The sequence below is a fragment of the Aquarana catesbeiana genome, linkage group LG08 (genome assembly GCF_042186555.1).
Source record: "Aquarana catesbeiana isolate 2022-GZ linkage group LG08, ASM4218655v1, whole genome shotgun sequence".
Lineage (NCBI taxonomy): Eukaryota > Metazoa > Chordata > Amphibia > Anura > Ranidae > Aquarana > Aquarana catesbeiana.
The window spans coordinates 294,392,418-294,412,684 of record NC_133331.1 but is presented as its reverse complement, the minus strand read 5'-3'; the positions used below and the strand labels follow the sequence as shown (position 1 = coordinate 294,412,684).

General features: G+C 46.1%; 2 protein-coding genes across 2 annotated transcripts; both read left to right on the top strand.

The window, feature by feature from the left end:
• Positions 1-1,312: 1,312 nt before the first annotated feature.
• On the top strand, positions 1,313-18,372 carry LOC141104973 (uncharacterized). Its single transcript, XM_073594783.1, has 2 exons — positions 1,313-3,055; positions 14,890-18,372. The coding sequence occupies exons 1-2, from the start codon at positions 1,323-1,325 to the stop codon at positions 17,438-17,440; spliced, it is 4,284 nt and encodes a 1,427-aa protein (XP_073450884.1). The 5' UTR covers positions 1,313-1,322; the 3' UTR covers positions 17,441-18,372.
• On the top strand, positions 9,381-13,677 carry LOC141105462 (uncharacterized). The gene is made up of 7 exons (XM_073595314.1): positions 9,381-9,479; positions 9,952-10,060; positions 10,480-10,828; positions 10,943-11,040; positions 11,130-11,342; positions 11,442-11,583; positions 13,643-13,677. The coding sequence occupies exons 2-7, from the start codon at positions 9,977-9,979 to the stop codon at positions 13,675-13,677; spliced, it is 921 nt and encodes a 306-aa protein (XP_073451415.1). The 5' UTR covers positions 9,381-9,479; positions 9,952-9,976.
• Positions 18,373-20,267: the final 1,895 nt, after the last annotated feature.

The following is a 20,267-nucleotide window of genomic DNA, read 5'->3' as shown; positions in this document are numbered from 1 at the left end:
GCATTCATGCACTGGAGGAGCATCTCCATGGTCTTCATTACGATTGGGTACAGGTCCAAGAGTCCTTGCAATGTGCCAATGATAGGTACAGACTCCATACTGACTGCGGACACCTACCTGTGCCTTCCTACCAACTTTGGGACAGGATCTGGCTGTCATCTCACAACCTCCAACTCCGTGTTCTCTCATTAAAACTGGCACCACGGTTTATTGGGCCATTCCGTATTCTCCGTAGGATCATCCCAGTGGCTTACACTTTAGACCTTCCTTCTAATAAGCATATTTCTAATCTATTTCATGTCTCCTTATTAAAACCTTTGGTATGCAACCACTTCACCACCTCAGTACCACGTCCTCAGCCAGTTCAGGTTGAGAACCATGAGGAGCATGAGATACAATCTATCGTTGATTCCTGTAGGTTCCGTGGGCGCATACAGTACCTGGTTCATTGGAAAGGGTATGGTCCAGAGGAACACTCTTGGGTCTCATCTTTGGACGTACATCCTGATGGCCTCCTCCGTAGTACTTCCATAGACGGTTTCCCCTCAAACCTGCTGGTCCCCCGAGAGGGGTTGTCGTTGAGGAGGGGGTACTGTCAGGGCTGGGCTAAGCCCTTCCTTCTCAGAGCTTTGTGCTCAGCTGTCGGTTAATTGCCAGCACTCTGCATTCAACAGTGACTCACCTGGTCTTCATTTCCTCCTCGTCAGCTAGCTCTGCTAGCTATTTAAACTGCTTGGATCAGATCTTCTGTGTCTTCGCCCTGGTCATCATATCTAGAGACTCTGCTGTGTTCCTGGTTCCTGATCCTGTCTGCTGCCTCTGACTTCGCTGATCCCTGGCTCCCTGATTTCCTGGCTTGTTCTGACTACCCGATTTGGCTACCGAGCCCTGGCTATGTTTTGACTACGTTTACCAGTTGTACCATTTTTACCATATTATTAAAAGGTGTGATTTGTACTGCATTTTCTGTCTCCATCTGTTTCATGGTTCCTGGCAATGTTGTACATTACATACTCCTGACCCCTGCATTATATACTCTTGTACATTACATAGTCCTGACAGTCATCACATAATCTCCTCATCGCTGTCACTCCTATAAAAGACAGTTCTCGTTGTTTCCTCACTCTCTGACTAAGGTCCATGAATAAAGAAATGAACTGGTAGGAGATCAGAGGACCCATTTACTAGTTATCTTGAGGGGGGAATTGTAAGATCCTCGGAGACAAAGCTGCCTGATGTGGGCGGAGTCCTGGTTTAGGGGAACCAATCTGCTCATGTCTAATAATAATCTTTGTATTTCTATTTTAGTAGATGGACGGGAGATGAGGAAAACCTCAGAGGATTGTCTCACTTTGTCCCCAGACTGTAAAGTAGAAGATGAGGACATCACACAGTATAGTCCAGGAGAAAACCCGACTACCTCATATGTCCATCCGGCACCACACAGTGTAGATGGACCATCGTATTCCTCTTATCCTGAGGAACCTCAGACTGTGAGGGATGGTGCCGGACCATCGTATTCCTCTTATCCTGAGGAACCTCAGACTGTGAGTGACAGTGTTATCCTTCCAAGTGATAAGAGGCTTTCCTGTACTGAGTGCGGGAAGTGTTTCCGTCTTAAATCCCGTCTTAATAAGCATAGAAGAGTTCACACAGGGAAGAAACCGTATTCCTGTTCTGAATGCGGGAAATGTTTTGCAGGAAAAACACATCTTGTCACACATCAGAGGTCTCACACCGGGGAGAAGCCATATTCCTGTTCTGAGTGTGGGAAATGTTTTATATCTCAGTCCTATCTTTCCCTACATCAGAGATCGCATACAGGGGAGATGCCGTTTTCCTGTTCTGAATGTGGGAAATGTTTTTCAGTAAAATCCCAACTTGTCAAACATCAGAGATCTCACACGGAAGAGAAGCATTTTTCCTGTTCTGAGTGTGGGAAATGTTTTTCAGAGAGTTCCCATCTTTACAGACATCAGAGGTCTCACACGGGGGAGAAGCCATATTCCTGTCCTGAATGTGGGAAATGTTTTTCAGTGAAGTCCACCCTTTCTAAACATCAGAGAACGCACACGGGGGAGAAGCCTTTTTCCTGTTCTGAGTGTGGGAAATGTTTTTCAGAGAGTTCTCATCTTTACAGACATCAGAGGACTCACACGGGGGAGAAGCTGCATTCCTGCCCTGATTGTGGGAAATGTTTTTCAAGTAAGTCCATTCTACATGCACATCAGAGATCTCACACTGGGGAGAAGCCGTATTCCTGTCCTGAGTGCGGGAAATGTTTTTCAAGTAAGTCCAATCTCCCCAGACATCAGAGGTTGCACATGAGGAAGAAGCCACTTTCCTGTCCGGTGTGCGGTAAATGTTTTTCATTTAAGTCCAATCTTTACAAACATCAGATATTGCACAGGGGTGAGAAGCCGTATTTCTGTCCTGAGTGCGGGAAATGTTTTGCAGATAAGTCCAGTTTTTACAAACATCGGAGATTGCACACGGGGGAAAAGCCGTATTGCTGTTCTGAGTGTGGGAAATGTTTTTCACAGAAGTCCAATCTTTACAGACATAAGAGATCTCACACGGGGGAGAAGCCGTATTCCTGTCCTGAGTGCGAAAAATGTTTTGCAGATAAGTCCAGTCTTTCTATACATCAGAGATCTCACACAGGGGTGAAGCCGTATTCCTGTCCTGAGTGCGGGAAATGTTTTTCAGCTAAGACCAATTTTAACAAACATCAGAGATTGCACACGGGGGAGAAGCCGTATTCCTGTCCTGAGTGTGGAAAATGTTTTGCCGATAGGTCCACTCTTTGCAAACATCAGAGATTGCACACGGGGGAGAAGCCATTTTCCTGTCCTGAGTGTGGAAAATGTTTTGTTGATAAGTCCAGTCTTTGCAAACATCAGAGATCTCACACGGGGGAGAAGCCGTATTCCTGTCCTGAGTGCGGGAAATGTTTTTCACAGAAGTCCCATCTTTCCACACATAAGAGATCTCACACAGGGGAGAAGCCACATTGCTGTCCTGAGTGCGGGAAATGTTTTTCAGATAAGTCCAGGTTTTACAGACATCAGAGATCTCACACGGGGGGAGAAGCCGCATTCCTGTCCTGAGTGAGGGAATTGTTCCTCACTGAAGTCCTGTCTTCCTGTACATCAGGGGGTCCCACACAACCCTCGAGGTGTATTAGTGAGTGGGGGAAATGTCTTGTATATGAATGTTGCTGGACATGGGGGGAAGAAGCACACCCTGATATACACCTCAGATATACTCCATGACTGATCTTCATCATGTAAGAAACAGTTGATAAGGAGATCAGAGATCACCAAAGACATGGATGAAGTGTTGTACCGTGTTGGCCATTCATAGCAGGAGAAAAATAAAAAATGGAGTCATTACCTCTCATTGGCTGAGTACATGTTGTGGTGGAAGATTTCACAGAAATTTAGGGATCTATTTTAACACAAATTGTTGAACGAATGTGACACGCATTGGTCTAATCATGACAAATATTGGATCTTCGGCTCCATCTAGTGGCAAAAGTCTGTCACTGTGGATTTAATACCGACCATTGACATAAAACAGAAAATACCACATTAGGCCACTAGATGGCGCTAAGTAGCATAGAAATTATCTCCATCTAGTGGCCAAATGCAATAATTTCCATTGTAAATGAATGGAAACCATTCGACCAGCACAGCAAATATCCTAATAACGTTCATCTTTTCCCCATTCACACAGAAGGAATGTACATGGACTTCCCCCGGATGCATTTCTATGCACATATTTTATGAATAGACCCCTAAATGTCAGGAGACGTTTATATAAAGATGGGAAGTATGTAGCAGATAAATGAATAGACCTCCTAGCAATGTTATTACCAGGCTGCAGCTAGGGGGAGCTCTAATGTGTGAGCACAGCAGAGTGATCCCGTCTAGGTCACATTAACCTTTTCACTTTCAGATGTTTTTGCATTATTTTAGACCTGAAAATTAGATAAAACCCCCAAACGTATATTATCTGAAAGCAGAGGCCCAGGAGAAAAAAATGGTGGTGATTGTTAAGGTGTTCCTCGTAAACAAATTTCCCTTTAATATCCGGGTTTATTTTCTCCTTTCCCCCCATTTTCTATGGTGTGATCTTTTCTACAATACTTTGTTATAATAATGTAACACGTTGTGTATTGTATTGTACGACTCCGGCTCCACATTCCAGGCAAGTCGTTTTCCTGACCAATCGCATTTCTACCTTTTACTATTTCCTGATTCTATGACTGTAATCTGTTTAAAAGTAAAATTATAATAAAGAAATGTATTGAACAGAAAAAAGTTGTGTGTGTCGGTGGAATGACAACAATTGCTCGTAGTGTTGCCCGCTGTCACAGCGGTCACACCCGGTTTCCCGGCCAATGCACCAGATAAATGTTGCAGCAAACGGCTCTTTGAGTTCTGGGAAACCAGGAATGGACTCCGGACACGGACTCCAGAAAAACAAACCTTTTATTTCACCAGCGAAATGACCCAGCACCGACGTTAATGCTTCTGTGAGTCAGACCCGACATGTTCTTGCAGCCGGTCTATAATCTCTAGGTCAAATGTTCCCTTTGGCCCATAGCAAGGCCAGTCTTTTTCACATAATACTTCTAATCTTTTAGGACTGAGTTTCAGCTTGCAACCTTTGCAGGAACCCTTCCTAAAATTTGCGGTCAAACACTGTAAGGGGGACAAAACTAATGACTGGTTTCCACCCATTATGTAGCCTACAGACACCAAGACAGACACAGAGGGTTGGGTAAGGTTTTGAGAATCCGGTGAGGGGTCTGAATTCTAGACACAAATAGGGTTACTAAACAACACTTTTTCCTATCAGCGACTGACGCGGTCTCCTGGCTGAGAAATGCGCTTACACGGGGTCCACACTCACTTCGTTGCTAAGCAACGTCTCATACAGACACAATTCACACCAACCTCTACCACCCAATTGTTACTGACTGAGTTCTGCCCGAGATGCGCAACCTTCCAATGGGTTTTCCTCGGGAGATGATCAGGTTCTCCTTCCCTCAAATGTCGTTGAGAGGCCCCATCTGACAGATATCCCAAATCAAAAAGCAGAGATCTCACCTGTTCCTGACATTGGAGCTCCAATTGTCTGGTTCCCAAGTCCGATTCCAGACACCGACAGGGTGGTCCTAGAGCAGACAATTGAGATGTAGCGTGGTCTCCCAGACAATTGGTCTGGGGGCATCAGAGACAGCACGGCAACCCAAGAGGCTGTTTTTAGCAGGCCAGTCCCCGTGGGTCTGGTGGAATGCTACCTGGCACACCTGGTTTCCCGGGCCAATGCACCAGAGAAATGTTGCAGCAAATTTGTCTTTGAGTTCTGGGAAACCAGTAATGGACTCCGGAGACGGACTCCAGGAAAACCTTTTATTTCACCAGCAAATGACCTAGCACCGACTCTTGCCAGAATGCCAGGTGGGCTCTTATAGGCGTTTATCTGTGTTCATCAGCCAATTAGATTAATTGACTGACTATTTAGGAGACTGGAATCCAACACATATCTAGCTCTGATGAAATTCGCTTGCCGAATGAAACACGTCAGCTAGATGCCCCTGTGCTCACCACGGACCTATCACCCTCCCATCTCCCACTCCTCTTGCCCTGGGAACAATGGATTTAAAGATTCACTTAACATGAACACGAATGTGTGCACTGACTTCTATTAATGACTGCAGTTCAAACAGCAAGTATCCTCTACAGATGAGCTAATTTCCAACTGCTGTGAATGAACTTGCCCCTGACTCAGAGATCCTGACGGAGGAACTGAATGGAGCTATCTTCACACACCAGGAGATCAGCGCACCGCTGACGTGGATCAAGCTTCCGCCCTGAGCCCTTTCACACAGGCTTCAACTTCAGCGTTGTACGGCCGGTGTGTGTGTCTCTAGCGCTGTGTGCTGAGAAATGTCAGCAGTTTGAACACGGTGAAGCTACCGAATACCTCTACATGGATCAGTAAGTTCGTTCATGTTGACACAGCTGTTACTTTCGAAGGGATACATGTTTGTGGACAATTATCTGTTTATCCACTAGTGAGTGTTTCAGCTAGCTAATGAGATGAATCCTCACCATAACCTATGTATATAGACCCGGGTCAGAGAAACACATCTATCCATTCATCCATAGCGCTCTCTATCACTGAAGCCGATCTATTACATGGTGTTACTGCAGTAGATTCTTTACAACAGTGCGAGTGTTAGGAGAACTTTTTATTAATTAAGACTGCTCCAGCAACCCTCCGTGTGCTTTTTTCATCTGTTCCCCTTTCAGTTACTGTATTAGGGCAGGCACCAACTTGGTGTACCCCCCCCCCCAGACTGCTGTTAATTACTGACAACATTTTATCTGGTATACTACAAAGTTACTTGTTACCCTTTTAGGATATTGTCAGTTGGCAACTAGTGGGTGAATGCTGAAAAAAATACCCCCAAATAAGGTTGTGGGACTTTAACGGCAACAGCGTAATGTAAAAACAATTTTATTCCATAGAAAAATGTATGTATATATACAAAACATTAGCATAGTTAATAAACATAACACAGTGAACACAATAAAAAGCTGAAACACAGCTGTACTGATGTGCATTGGATAAAGATGCTTGTAATGTCTTCCACGAAGGCCTACGCGTTTCGGGATTGAAACTGAGCGTCCCTTCGTCAAGGGCGACTCGTGGGACAAGCTCTTTCCAAACATGACAGTGTTGGAGCACCCATTGCCCAAATCACAGTGGCGGATTGTCAAAACCACCCACGGATCCAAAAAAACGGAGCCTGGGTGTGTGTGGCTGGCCCCACTCTGCCCACACTGATCCACCCCCAAAAAAGAGACACCGAATCACGGAGCCCGTCCAAGAGGGTACTGTGTCAGGAAGGCACAGACCCAAGTGGATGTCTGAGTGCTAGAAAATATACAGTGGTGAAACTAGGGCGAGTAGAAAAAGGGCTATATGAAGGAAGTGTGGGGTACCAATTGAATGGTCATTGATTAGCTCGCATGAACATATTGATCTTCACACCAGCAGAGTTGGTTTAAGGCTCTTTAGTTAGTGGGCGTCAGATCTTGCAGCATCTATGTCCAAACGGGTCGCCTCCGTTCAGGGCAATGGGTGGGTGAATGCTTGTATGACTGAAGGGTGCTGCTTGTGGTGATCACCTGGTATATGATAATGTTATCATTATTTTAACTTCATGGTGGAGGTATTGTGGTATTTAACATATTTTTATTGTGGGTGGAATTTTTGTTTTTTCTAATAAAGAATTCTATATAAACTTTTTGTAATTTTGGGTGTTCCTTTCTTCTGAAGAATCCTTGTCCAGGCCCCTTTGGGGTCCCTTTCCCATCTTCCCCCCCTCTCCCCCGTCCCCTGGTCTTTTTTATAAGCTGTTGCATGATTAAGGGGAACTTGCCTTGGTAGCCCCATGCCACTAATTATGTAATCTGAGCTACCGGCACAAGACCCGATGTCCCTGAGTGGGTGTAGTGTTTTTACAACAATTATTTCTGTTTGGATATTGTTACACTCCCCATCTTAGTGACCTACTTTATAGACGCTGTCCTCCTGAGTTTTCAAACCGTTTTTTTCTAGATGTATATTTTCTGATGTCTTATGTTGTACAGATCCCTCATGTTCCCCGATACGAGCTCATACATTAAACTTGGTCAACTTTCCAACCAGGAGGGAATGGACTTGGCAAGATAATCTCCCCATGTTGAGGGTATGTGGTTTGGTATGGTTCAGGAGGAGGCATGCTCACTCCCCACCCCCCACCCTTTCCTGGGCAGTCAGGCTGCATGCTCTAATAAGGGTCTAGTATGAATTTCTTGGTGGTGGGGGGTCCATACAGTTTTTTTCGTACTTTTATTAACATTTACATTTACCGGCCAACCAGCAAATCCCCAGTTGACAGCTGAATAAGCCTGGTGGATTTACATCACTGGGTGTTAGGACACTTGTGGCAACCAACCTCCTATCAACCAACCTGAGCAGGAAGATTCCATTCGGCAATTCGCCAACCACCTAAACAAGCCAAATTCTGTTCAAACATGGGTCCAGTCCAAACCCAGAGCTCTAGTTTTAGTGGTCTGTTTATTGGTCCCTTACATTGGTTACCAATGGGAGAAAGACCCCCTTATATCAGTGGTCAGTGTAGTGTAGGGTTGTCACCTGTCCGGGATTCACCCGGACAGTCCAGTTTTTGAATAATGTGTCCAGATTTCAGACTGTCTGAAACCCGGACACATTATTCAGACGGGACTGCAACCCCCCCCCCCCCCCATCTGACCTAGGCGTGCCTGGGCCCACCATATTCACCCAGTGCAGCACAGATTCCTCTTATTGCCGGAGTTGCACACACCTATGCTCCCCATTAACCAACCACCCAATGCATAGGCCCCCTCCCTCCCTTCTCTGTCCTGCCCCTGAACAAGTGAGTACACTAAGGTAAGAGGGACTCAGATGTAAGGGGTGCTCTGTGGACTCTGATGTAAGGGGGAGCTTTGGGAACCCTGATTTAATGGGTAATGCTGGGAATTCTGATGTAGGTGGGGGCTTCGGTAAGCAGAAACCCCCTTACATCAGAGTTCCGGTTTGGCTTGAAGAAAGATGGCAACTCTAGTGTAGTGGTCCCTTACATTGGTGACCAATGGGAGAAGGACCCTCTTATATCAATGGTCAGTGTACTGATCTCTTACATTGGTGATCAATGGGAGAAGGACCCTCTTATATCAGTGTAGTGGTCCCTTACACTGGTGATCAATGGGAGGACCCCCTTTGTATCAGTGGTCAGTGTAGTGGTCCCTTATATTGGTTACCAATGGGAGAAGGATCCCCTTATATCAGTGGTCAGTGTAGAGGTCCCTTACATTGGTGAACAATGGGAGAAGGACCTCTTATATCAGAGTAGTGGTCCCTTACATTGGTGACCAATGGAAGGAGGACCCCCCCCTTATATCAGAGTTCAGTGGGAGAAGGGCGTTCTTACATCATCATCAGTGGGAGAAGGATCCCCTTACAGATCATTGATGTCAGTGGTTACCGAGAGACAGAAATTGTTCATTGCTCAGGAAACCCCTAGAAACATTTGGAGGAACCCTGGCTGAGAAAGGCTGGACTAGGCATTAATATATTTCTCTCCCCCTTGGTGGGAGTGGAGATGAACCCATCTATAAGGATATACAGTACATACACACAGCACAAGGCCGTGTTCACACTACGAGACATTTCTCGGGGCTGCAGTTCCTCTGAGCTCCACAAGATGGTGAGCTTCTCACTTCTACCATAGAGACAGGAAGTCTCTATGGAAGACAGGAAGCGATGTCAGGCTTAGACAGGAAGTGATGTCAGGTACAGACAGGAAGTTCTGGGTTAGAGGTGAGTTGGGAGGAAGTAGAGAGGAGACGTTGCTGGAAGTGGCAGCAGAGGAGGTAATAAGATCTTATTTTCTATTTACACCCAGTAACCCCCCGTCATGTCCGTCCTCTTCCTCCATAGTCACTGTGATGTCTTTTATCTCCAGCAGATGATGATACACATATATATAGTCCTAGATTACCCTCTTCAGGGGCAGAACATTCCCCCACATACGGGGCCGGAACATTCTCTTCATTTTGGAGATGTGTCACCTTTCCCACCAATCACCTTCTCACCTCATCAGTCTATACTAATGGATTATACCACTTTTATTGGGAAGTAGGGGTTTCTATAGACAAAAAGGATTAGAGGCGTCCGGACCTCAAAGCCATTACAAATGCTAAACTGAATGTTCCTTTGTGTGTAATCCTACTGGGGTCCGTTCTTACATGATGGAAACCCTCATATTATCCCCCCCCCCCAATCCTAATATTGTACAACCAGTACAGTCCTCATCAATCTCTCTTATCAATTAATGGTCTACAGGAAACCTGTATAGATCACATGATCAATGAGGATGGAGGAGGACCGGAGTCACATGACTGAGAAGATACTAAACCTCACCCTGGAGATCATCTACCTGCTGACCGGAGAGGTGAGGAGGATTCTGGGAGGTCACATGACATCACTCTTATCTCTATTAATAAAACACAGACCTGACCGGAGAGGTGAGGAGGATTCTGGGAGGTCACATGACATCACTCTTATCTCTATTAATAAAACACAGACCTGACCGGAGAGGTGAGGAGGATTCTGGGAGGTCACATGACATCACTCTTATCTCTATTAATAAAACACAGACCTGACCGGAGAGGTGAGGAGGATTCTGGGAGGTCACATGACATCACTCTTATCTCTATTAATAAAACACAGACCTGACCGGAGAGGTGAGGAGGATTCTGGGAGGTCACATGACATCACTCTTATCTCTATTAATAAAACACAGACCTGACCGGAGAGGTGAGGAGGATTCTGGGATTCTAACATGATATTCCTATTGGTTCTCCAATACAGAGATTTCCTCTTGTGAAGTCAGGTGATCATATGACCATCACAGTGCCTCCATGTGACTCCCTAAAACCTGAGAGACACAACATGGAGAAGATTCTAGAAGTCACCAAGAAGATGATGGAGCTGCTGACAGGAGAGGTGAGGAGGATTCTGGGAATTCTGGGACATTATCCAGTAACAGACAAGGGATGTGTCTGGATGGTGACTGTATCATTGTGTGTGTCAGGTTCCTATAAGGTGTCAGGATGTCACTGTCTATTTCTCCATGGAGGAGTGGGAGTATTTAGAAGGACACAAGGATCTCTACAAGGACGTCATGATGGACAATCAGCCGCCCCTCACATCACCGGGTAAGAGGAGACTTTATTGTAAAGGAGAGAGCAGTACGAAGGCTCCACCTAGATCCCCCATCATCTGATAAACACATAGAAACAATGTATTCAGTCAGTGTGTGTGTTTCCTACAGATGGATCCAGTAATGGGAACCCACCAGAGAGATGTCCCCGTCCTCTGTATTCCCGGGATTCCACACAGGAAGGTCACACCATCCCCCACCATCATCAGGTAGATGAGGAACAATCACTGATAGTATCATTAGGATCTGTACATTATCTGCATTGTTACCATTGTTGTCATTTTTATTATATATTCAGAGTGGAAACCTGAGAGATCCTAAAGTTGAGGTTAAAGAAGAGATAAAGGAGGAAGATGATGAGGATGGGGTGGTGGAGGAAGAACACAAAGATCTGTACCAGGACACCATGGTGGAGTCATCCAGCTACAGAAACCCACCAGAGAGATGTCCCCGTCCTCTGTATTCCCGGGATTCCACACAGGAAGGTCACACCATCCCTCACTGTTACAAGGTTGGTGGGATGGAATATCTAGAACATGGACTCGTAGAGATGATGTGTGGATTTCTTATGTGATGTCACAATAATAAAGCTTATATTTTCTTGAATTAGAGTGGAGATCCAATCGATATAGAATTTGAGGTTAAAGCAGAAGAAGAAGAGAGGTATGTGAGGGATGATCAGCAGTCTATGGAGGAGGATGGAATAACGGGGACATTTATAGAGGAGGACACTCCTACAGAGATCAGCACAGGTGGGTCATTAACACTAAATACATTCCTCCACCCATACTGCTCACTGATTGGTCCAGAGTAGGGTGGGGACTGGGTGATATCAGCCTGTAATCCCCTGGTCACTTTCCTGAGCTGTGTTCCCCGTCCTGTATTCCTGTATTTCTCTCGGATAATCTTCCTTCTCTGTCCTGCAGACACAATTTATGTATCTAGACTGGATTTATGGAGATTCTGGGGTTCAGCTGGCAGCAAAATGTTCATTTTCACCATAGGGTTTGCTTGACCTAGGCACCTGGGGTATGTACCTTGGGTATTCTACCCCAATCCCGGGTTTAGCAAGACCTCTGACAGAACAATCCCCCCAGGGTTACTTGTTCTGTTATTTGCTGTCTGTGCCGGGTGGAGGGATATGTCTGTATAGTCTCAGACCCAAGTCACTGAGTGCAGTCTCAGGAGATGGGAGACAGCAGTGTGGGACCTCTGCAACTTGTCTTCAGTAAACATTTCAGCCACCACTGATTACTGAATTCCTCTCCAGTGGTGATCCCTGTCCTCTCCCTCTCAGGCGGTGATCCCTGTCCTCTTCCTTCTCCAGGCCCTTCTGGTCTGGTATAGATTTTAAGGGGGCCCCACACCAAAAATTTATAAGAACACGGCGTAGGCCCCCCTCCAAAAACATACCAGACCCTTATCCGAGCATGCAGCCCGGCAGGCCAGAAAAAGGGGGGACAGGTGAGCGCCCCCCCACCTCCTGAACCATACCAAGCCACATGCCCTGAACATAGTGAGTGCTTTGGGGTGGGGGGACTCTGCTCCTCCACCCCAAAGCACCTTGTCACCATGTTGATACTGACAAGGGCCTCTTCCCGACAACTCTGTCTGGTGGTTGTGGGGGTCTGCGGGCAGGGGGCTTATCGGAATCTGGAACCCCCTTTAACAAGGGGACCCCCAGATGCCAGCCTCACCTCCTATGTGAAGGAGTATGGGGTACATATTACAACTACTCATTCACCAAAAAAGTGTCAAAATAAATAAAAACAGGAGGCAGTTTCTGACAATTATTTTATGAAAAATAAAAAAAAATGTTCCCCAATGTGGAGCCATCAATCACGACGCCCACCGGGCTTGAAAAAAACAAACACTCTTCTGTCAACTAAGGCAAACCACTCCCTTGTGACGCCACCGACTGGTGCATGCTGGGTTGTTTACGTCACAAGGGGGCGGTGCTACCAGATGACGTCACCAGGTTGCTCCTCCCTTTCCTGTATAAGAGCTGTCAAACAGCAAGCCAGGCATGGGGCGGTTTGCCTTAGTTGACGGAAGAGTGTTTTTTTTTTTTCAGTCCCGGCAGCAGGCAGTGTGATTGAGGATGGATCTACATCGGGGGACATTGTTTGTTTTTTTATTTTTAACAAAGAAATTGTCAAAAACTGCCTCCTGTTTTTATTTATTTTTACCCTTTTTCTTGTTGAATGGGTAGGGGTACAATATACCCCATACTCCTTCACCTAGGAAGGGGGCCTGGAATCTAGGGGCCCTCTTGTTAAAAGAGGGGCTTCCAGATTCCAATAAGCTCCCTGCCCGCAGATCCCCACAACCACGGCCCAGGGTCGTAGGAAAGGGGCCCCTGTCCCCATCAACATGGGGACAGGGTGCTTTTGGGTGGGGGGGGCAGAGCCCTGCCCCAAAGCACCCTCCCCATGTTGAGGGCATGTTGCCTGGTGTGGTCCAGGGGGAGGGGGCACACTTCCTCATCCCTCTCCCCTTTCCTGATCTGCCAGACTGCATGTTCGGAAAAGGGTCTGGTATAGGTTTTGGGGGGACCCCATGCCCTTTTCTTTTTTGGTGTGGGGTTTCTCTTAATATCTATACCAGACCTAAAGGGCAGTTTGTTTGTTTTTTCTCTATTGCTGGGAATTTAAATGTCATTTGATTCATTTTTATTCCTTTTATAAATGTCAGTTTTGCTGCAGCAGGTTCTATACACGGTACAGATGTGCCACTTTACAGGCAGACTAAGGGGACCCCCCCAGGCACGATATTTAAAGGCATTTTTAATTTTTATTGTTTAACTTTAAGCATCATTAAAATTATTGCTTCTGGAAAACAATTAAAAAAAAAAAAAAAAAGATTTTGTATTGATACATGTCCCCCAGGGCAGTTCCTGGACCCCCATACCCTTTTTATGGTCAATAACTTGCATATAAGTCTTCAAAATGGGGACTTTTGATTTTTAAGTTCGGGTCCTAAAGACTATAATAGAGTAGTAGTGCGAACCGAACCGGGGGTTTTTCGGCCCATCTGTAATGACAATGAGTGATAGAGGGGGTGGGGACACTCGTCCTATAATCCCCTCATCACTGTCACTCCTATAAAAGACAGTTCTCGTTGTTTCCTCACTCTCTGACTAAGGTCCATGAATAAAGAAATGAACTGGTAGGAGATCAGAGGACCCATTTACTAGTTACCTTGAGGGGGGAATTGTAAGATCCTCAGAGACAAAGCTGCCTGATGTGGGCGGAGTCCTGGTTTAGGGGAACCAATCTGCTCATGTCTAGTAATAATCTTTTTATCTCTATTTTAGTAGATGGACGGGAGATGAGGAAAACCTCAGAGGATTGTCTCACTTTGTCTCCAGACTGTAAAGTAGAAGATGAGGACATCACACAGTATAGTCCAGGAGAAAACCCGACTACCTCAAATGTCCATCCGGCACCACACAGTGTAGATGGACCATCGTATTCCTCTTATCCTGAGGAACCTCAGACTGTGAGGGACGGTGCCAGACCATCGTATTCCTCTTATCCTGAGGAACCTCAGACTGTGAGGGACGGTGCCGGACCATCGTATTCCTCTTATCCTGAGGAACCTCAGACTGTGAGGGACGGTGCCGGACCATCGTATTCCTCTTATCCCGAGGAACCTCAGACTGTGCGGGACGGTGCCGGACCATCGTATTCCTCTTATCCCGAGGAACCTCAGACTGTACGGGACGGTGCCGGACCATCGTATTCCTCTTATCCTGAGGAACCTCAGACTGTGAGGGACGGTGCCGGACCATCGTATTCCTCTTATCCTGAGGAACCTCAGACTGTGCGGGACGGTGCCGGACCATCGTATTCCTCTTATCCTGAGGAACCTCAGACTGTGAGGGACGGTGCCATCCTTCCAACAGACAAGAGGTTTCCCTGTCCTGAGTGTGGGAAGTGTTTCCGTTTTAAATGCCGTCTTAATGCACATAAAAGATCTCACACACGTGAAATGCCAGAATTGGAAAAGCTGTATTCCTGTCCTGAGTGCGGGAAGAGTTTCCATTATAAATCCAGACTTGATCTTCATAAAGTAACTCACACCAGAGAGAAGCCACATTCCTGTACTGAGTGTGGGAAGCGTTTCAGTTTTAAATCCGGCCTTAATGAGCATAAAAAATCTCACACAGGTGAGAAGCCGCATTCCTGTCCTGAGTGCGGGAAATGTTTTTCACAGAAGGCCCATCTTACCACACATCAGAGATGTCACACTGGAGAGAAGCCGTATGCCTGCCCTGAGTGCGGAAAATGTTTCCGTTTGAAAGGCAATCTTACTGTACATAAAAGATATCACACTGGTGAGAACCTGTATTCCTGTCCTGAGTGCGGGAAGTGTTTCCCTTGTAAATCCAAACTTAATCTTCATAATATAAATCACACAGGAGAGAAGCCGTATTCCTGTCCTGAGTGCGGGAAATGTTTCCGTTTTAAAGGCAATCTTACTGTACATAAAAGATATCACACAGGTGAGGAGCCATATTCTTGTACTGAGTGCGGGAAAAGATTTTTAAACAAATCACATCTTTCAAGTCATCAGAGATATCACACTGGAGAAAAACCATATTTCTGTTCTGAGTGCGGGAAATGTTTTTCAAACAAGCCTGAACTTACCAAACATCAAAGATTTCACACGGGAGACAAACCGTATTCCTGTCGTGAGTGCGGGAAATGTTTTTCACAGAGGTCCAGTCTTTGCACACATCAGAGATCTCACACGGGGGAGAAGCTGTATTCCTGTGCTGTGTGCGGGAAATGTTTTGTACAAAAATCAGAGCTCGTAAAACATCAAAATTCTCACTCAGAAGAAAACCCGGCTACATCAAATGTCCATCCGGCACCACACAGTGTAGATGGACCATCGTATTCCTCTTATCCTGAGGAACCTCAGACTGTGCGGGACGGTGCCGGACCATCGTATTCCTCTTATCCTGAGGACCCTCAGACTGTGCGGGACGGTGCCGGACCATCGTATTCCTCTTATCCTGAGGAACCTCAGACTGTGCGGGACGGTGCCGGACCATCGTACTCCTCTTATCCCGAGGAACCTCAGACTGTGCGGGACGGTGCCGGACCATCGTATTCCTCTTATCCTGAGGAACCTCAGACTGTGCGGGACGGTGCCGGACCATCGTACTCCTCTTATCCCGAGGAACCTCAGACTGTGCGGGACGGTGCCGGACCATCGTATTCCTCTTATCCTGAGGAACCTCAGACTGTGAGGGACGGTGCAGGACCATCGTATTCCTCTTATCCTGAGGAACCTCAGACTGTGAGGGACGGTGCCAGACCATCGTATTCCTCTTATCCTGAGGAACCTCAGACTGTGAGGGACGGTGCCGGACCATCGTATTCCTCTTATCCTGAGGAACCTCAGACTGTGAGGGACGGTGCCGGACCATCGTATTCCTCTTATCCTGAGGAACCTCAGACTGTACGGGACGGTGCCGGACCATCGTATTCCACTTATCCCGAGGAACCTCAGACTGTGAGGGACGGTGCCGGACCATCGTATTCCACTTATCCCGAGGAACCTCAGACTGTACGGGACAGTGCCGGACCATCGTATTCCACTTATCCCGAGGAACCTCAGACTGTGCGGGACGGTGCCGGACCATCGTATTCCTCTTATCCTGAGGAACCTCAGACTGTGCGGGACGGTGCCGGATCATCGTATTCCTCATATCCTGAGGAACCTCAGACTGTGAGGGACGGTGCCGGACCATCGTATTCCTCTTATCCCGAGGAACCTCAGACTGTACGGGACGGTGCCGGACCATCGTATTCCACTTATCCCGAGGAACCTCAGACTGTACGGGACGGTGCCGGACCATCGTATTCCTCTTATCCTGAGGAACCTCAGACTGTGAGGGACGGTGCCGGACCATCGTATTCCTCTTATCCTGAGGAACCTCAGACTGTGAGGGACGGTGCCGGACCATCGTATTCCTCTTATCCCGAGGAACCTCAGACTGTACGGGACGGTGCCGGACCATCGTATTCCTCTTATCCTGAGGAACCTCAGACTGTACGGGATGGTGGCGGGCCATCGTATTCCTCTTATCCTGAGGAACCTCAGAGTGTGAGGGACGGTGCCGGACCATCGTATTCCTCTTATCCTGAGGAACCTCAGACTGTGCGGGACGGTCCCGGACCATCTTATTCCTCTTATCCTGAGGAACCTCAGACTGTGCGGGACGGTGCCATCCTTCCAACAGATAAGAAGAGGTTTTCCTGTACTGAGTGCGGGAAGTGTTTTAGGTCTAAATACAAACTTAATGATCATAAAGTAACTCACACCGGAGAGAAGCCGTATTCCTGTACTGAGTGCGGGAAGCGTTTCAGTTTCAAAACTGGTCTTAGTGAGCATAAAAAAATTCACACAGGTGAGAAGCCGCATTCCTGTCCTGAATGCGGGAAATGTTTTTCACAGAAGTCCCATCTTTCCACACATCAGAAATCTCACACTGGAGAGAGGCCGTATTCCTGTTCTGAGTGCGGGAAATGTTTCAGTTTGAAAGGCAATCTTACTGTACATAAAAGATTACACAATGCGAAGGTCACAGTGTGAATGTGACACGCATTCGTCCAATCATGACAAATATTGCATCATCGGCTCCATCTAGTGGCAAAAATCTGGCCCTGTGGTTTTAATACCGACCATTGACGTAAAACAGAAAATACTACATTTGGCCATTAGATGGCGCTAAGTACCATAGAAATTTTCTCAATCTGGTGGCCAAATGCAATCATTTCCATTTTAAATGAATGGAAACCATTCGACCAGCACAGCAAATATCCTAATAACGTTCATCTTTCCCCCATTCACACAGAAGGAATAGACCTCCTAGCAATGTTATTACCAGGCTGCAGCTAGGGGGAGCTCTAATGTTGTTTTTTGGCAGATTTTGGGCCTGAAGATTAGATAAAACCCCCAAATATATATATTTTCTGAAAGCAGAGGCCCCGGAGAATAAAATGGTGGTGATTGTTAAGGTGTTCCTCGTACACAAATTTCCCCCTTCATATCCGGGTTTATTTTCTGCTTTTCCCCCATTTTCTATGGTGTGATCTTTTCTACAACACTTTGTTATAATAATGTAACACGTTGTGTATTGTATTGTATGACTCCGCCTCCACATTCCAGGCAAGTCATTTACCTGACCAATCACATTTCTACCTTTTTACTATTTCCTGATTCTATGACTGAAATCTTTTTAAAAGTAAAATTATAATAAAAAATGTAATAAACAAGAAACAAAAATTGTGTGTCGGGTGGAATGACAACAAACTTCAATATCCAACAATTGCTCATTGACGCTTTAAAAGCCTTCACAGGTCATCAGTTTAGCAGCAACCCTGAATTATGGGCCTAGAGTGTAGAGGTCAGGAGTATATCATATACAGCCCTGTGTATAGAGTGCAGTGGTCAGGAGTATATCATATACAGCCCTGTGTACAGAGTGCAGAGGTCAGGAGTATATCATATACAGCCCTGTGTATAGAGTGCAGAGGTCAGGAGTATATCATATACAGCCCTGTGTATAGAGTGCAGTGGTCAGGAGTATATCATATACAGCCCTGTGTATAGAGTGCAGAGGTCAGGAGTATATCATATACAGCCCTGTGTATAGAGTGCAGAGGTCAGGAGTATATCATATACAGCCCTGTGTATAGAGTGCAGTGGTCAGGAGTATATCATATACAGCCCTGTGTATAGAGTGCAGAGGTCAGGAGTATATCATATACAGTCCTGTGTATAGAGTGCAGTGGTCAGGAGTATATCATATACAGCCCTGTGTACAGAGTGCAGAGGTCAGGAGTATATCATATACAGCCCTGTGTACAGAGTGCAGAGGTCAGGAGTATATCATATACAGTCCTGTGTATAGAGTGCAGAGGTCAGGAGTATATCATATACAGCCCTGTGTATAGAGTGCAGAGGTCAGGAGTATATAATATACAGCCCTGTGTATAGAGTGCAGAGGTCAGGCGTATATCATATACAGCCCTGTGTACAGAGTGCAGAGGTCAGGAGTATATCATATACAGTCCTGTGTATAGAGTGCAGAGGTCAGGAATATATCATATACAGCCATGTGTACAGAGTGCAGAGGTCAGGAGTATATAATATACAGCCCTGTGTAGAGTGCAGAGGTCAGGAGTATATCATATACAGTCCTGTGTATAGAGTGCAGTGGTCAGGAGTATATCATATACAGCCCTGTGTATAGAGTGCAGAGGTCAGGAGTATATCATATACAGCCCTGTGTATAGAGTGCAGAGGTCAGGAACATGTCATATACAGCCCTGTGTATAGAGTGCAATGGTCAGGAGTATATCATATACAGCCCTGTGTATAGAGTGCAGAGGTCAGGAACATGTCATATACAGTCCTGTGTATAGAGTGCGGTGGTCAGGAACATGTCATATACAGCCCTGTGTATAGAGTGCAGTGGTCAGGAGTATATCATATACAGCCCTGTGTATAGAGTGCAGAGGTCAGGAGTATATCATATACAGCCCTGTGTATAGAGTGCAGTGATCAGGAGTATATCATATACAGCCCTGTGTATAGAGTGCGGTGGTCAGGAACATGTCATATACAGCCCTGTGTATAGAGTGCAGTGGTCAGGAGTATATCATATACAGCCCTGTGTATAGAGTGCAGAGGTCAGGAACATGTCATATACAGTCCTGTGTACAGAGTGCAGTGGTCAGGAGTATATCATATACAGCCCTGTGTATAGAGTGCAGTGGTCAGGTAAAGTAGAGTTTTGAACCATGCCAGTCATATAGTCACTAGGTATAGAGTAATAATGATAAGAACACACAAGGAGAAATGTTCCATCTGCTCTATCAGAACACAGAACAGGCTTTCTCCGGGTCTTCTACTGACATTAATTAGAGAGAAAAGTCTCTCCTGTACCGTTCTCTCCTTGACACATCGTAGAATTAAGCTGTATTGTTCTTTCAGTGTCATCATCCCGTGTTCTGTCCATTTCCACAATGACACCAACATCTCCTCCACCATCCCGCTGTATTTCTTGTCTCACCATGTTTCCAATGATGGAGATCCAGAGACTGACCTGAGTCTTCTCCATGTCACCAGACCACCTCTTCCTCTACTATTGGGGTGCTGGACCTTTCTATGACCACTCAGGACCCCCAACCTCTTCTATAGGATTGTGAAGACTTCTAGCCTATATACTAATTATATATATATATATTGTGATAGTAGGAGATGCTGTCAAGGTAAAATTGATAGCTTGGGGGACACAGGGTGTGCACATTTGCTTGGTGCTAGGCTACAGAGCATAAATGTGGACTGGACAAAACTGCTTTCACAGTTTTCTACAGGTTTTGGTATTCGGTCATGGGGCTCTGTAGTTTGGAGA

What these genes read in the sequence shown, in the direction of transcription:
- LOC141104973 (XM_073594783.1), top strand. Translation starts at nt 1,323, where the DNA reads ATGAGGAAAACCTCAGAGGATTGTCTCACTTTGTCCCCAGACTGTAAA. An exon ending in TGTTTTTCAGATAAGTCCAG is followed by an intron (nt 3,056 to 14,889) that starts GTTTTACAGACA and finishes TTATAAATCCAG; the next exon opens with ACTTGATCTTCATAAAGTAA.
- LOC141105462 (XM_073595314.1), top strand. Translation starts at nt 9,977, where the DNA reads ATGAGGATGGAGGAGGACCGGAGTCACATGACTGAGAAGATACTAAAC. An exon ending in TCTACCTGCTGACCGGAGAG is followed by an intron (nt 10,061 to 10,479) that starts GTGAGGAGGATT and finishes TCTCCAATACAG; the next exon opens with AGATTTCCTCTTGTGAAGTC. An exon ending in CCATCCCTCACTGTTACAAG is followed by an intron (nt 11,343 to 11,441) that starts GTTGGTGGGATG and finishes TTCTTGAATTAG; the next exon opens with AGTGGAGATCCAATCGATAT.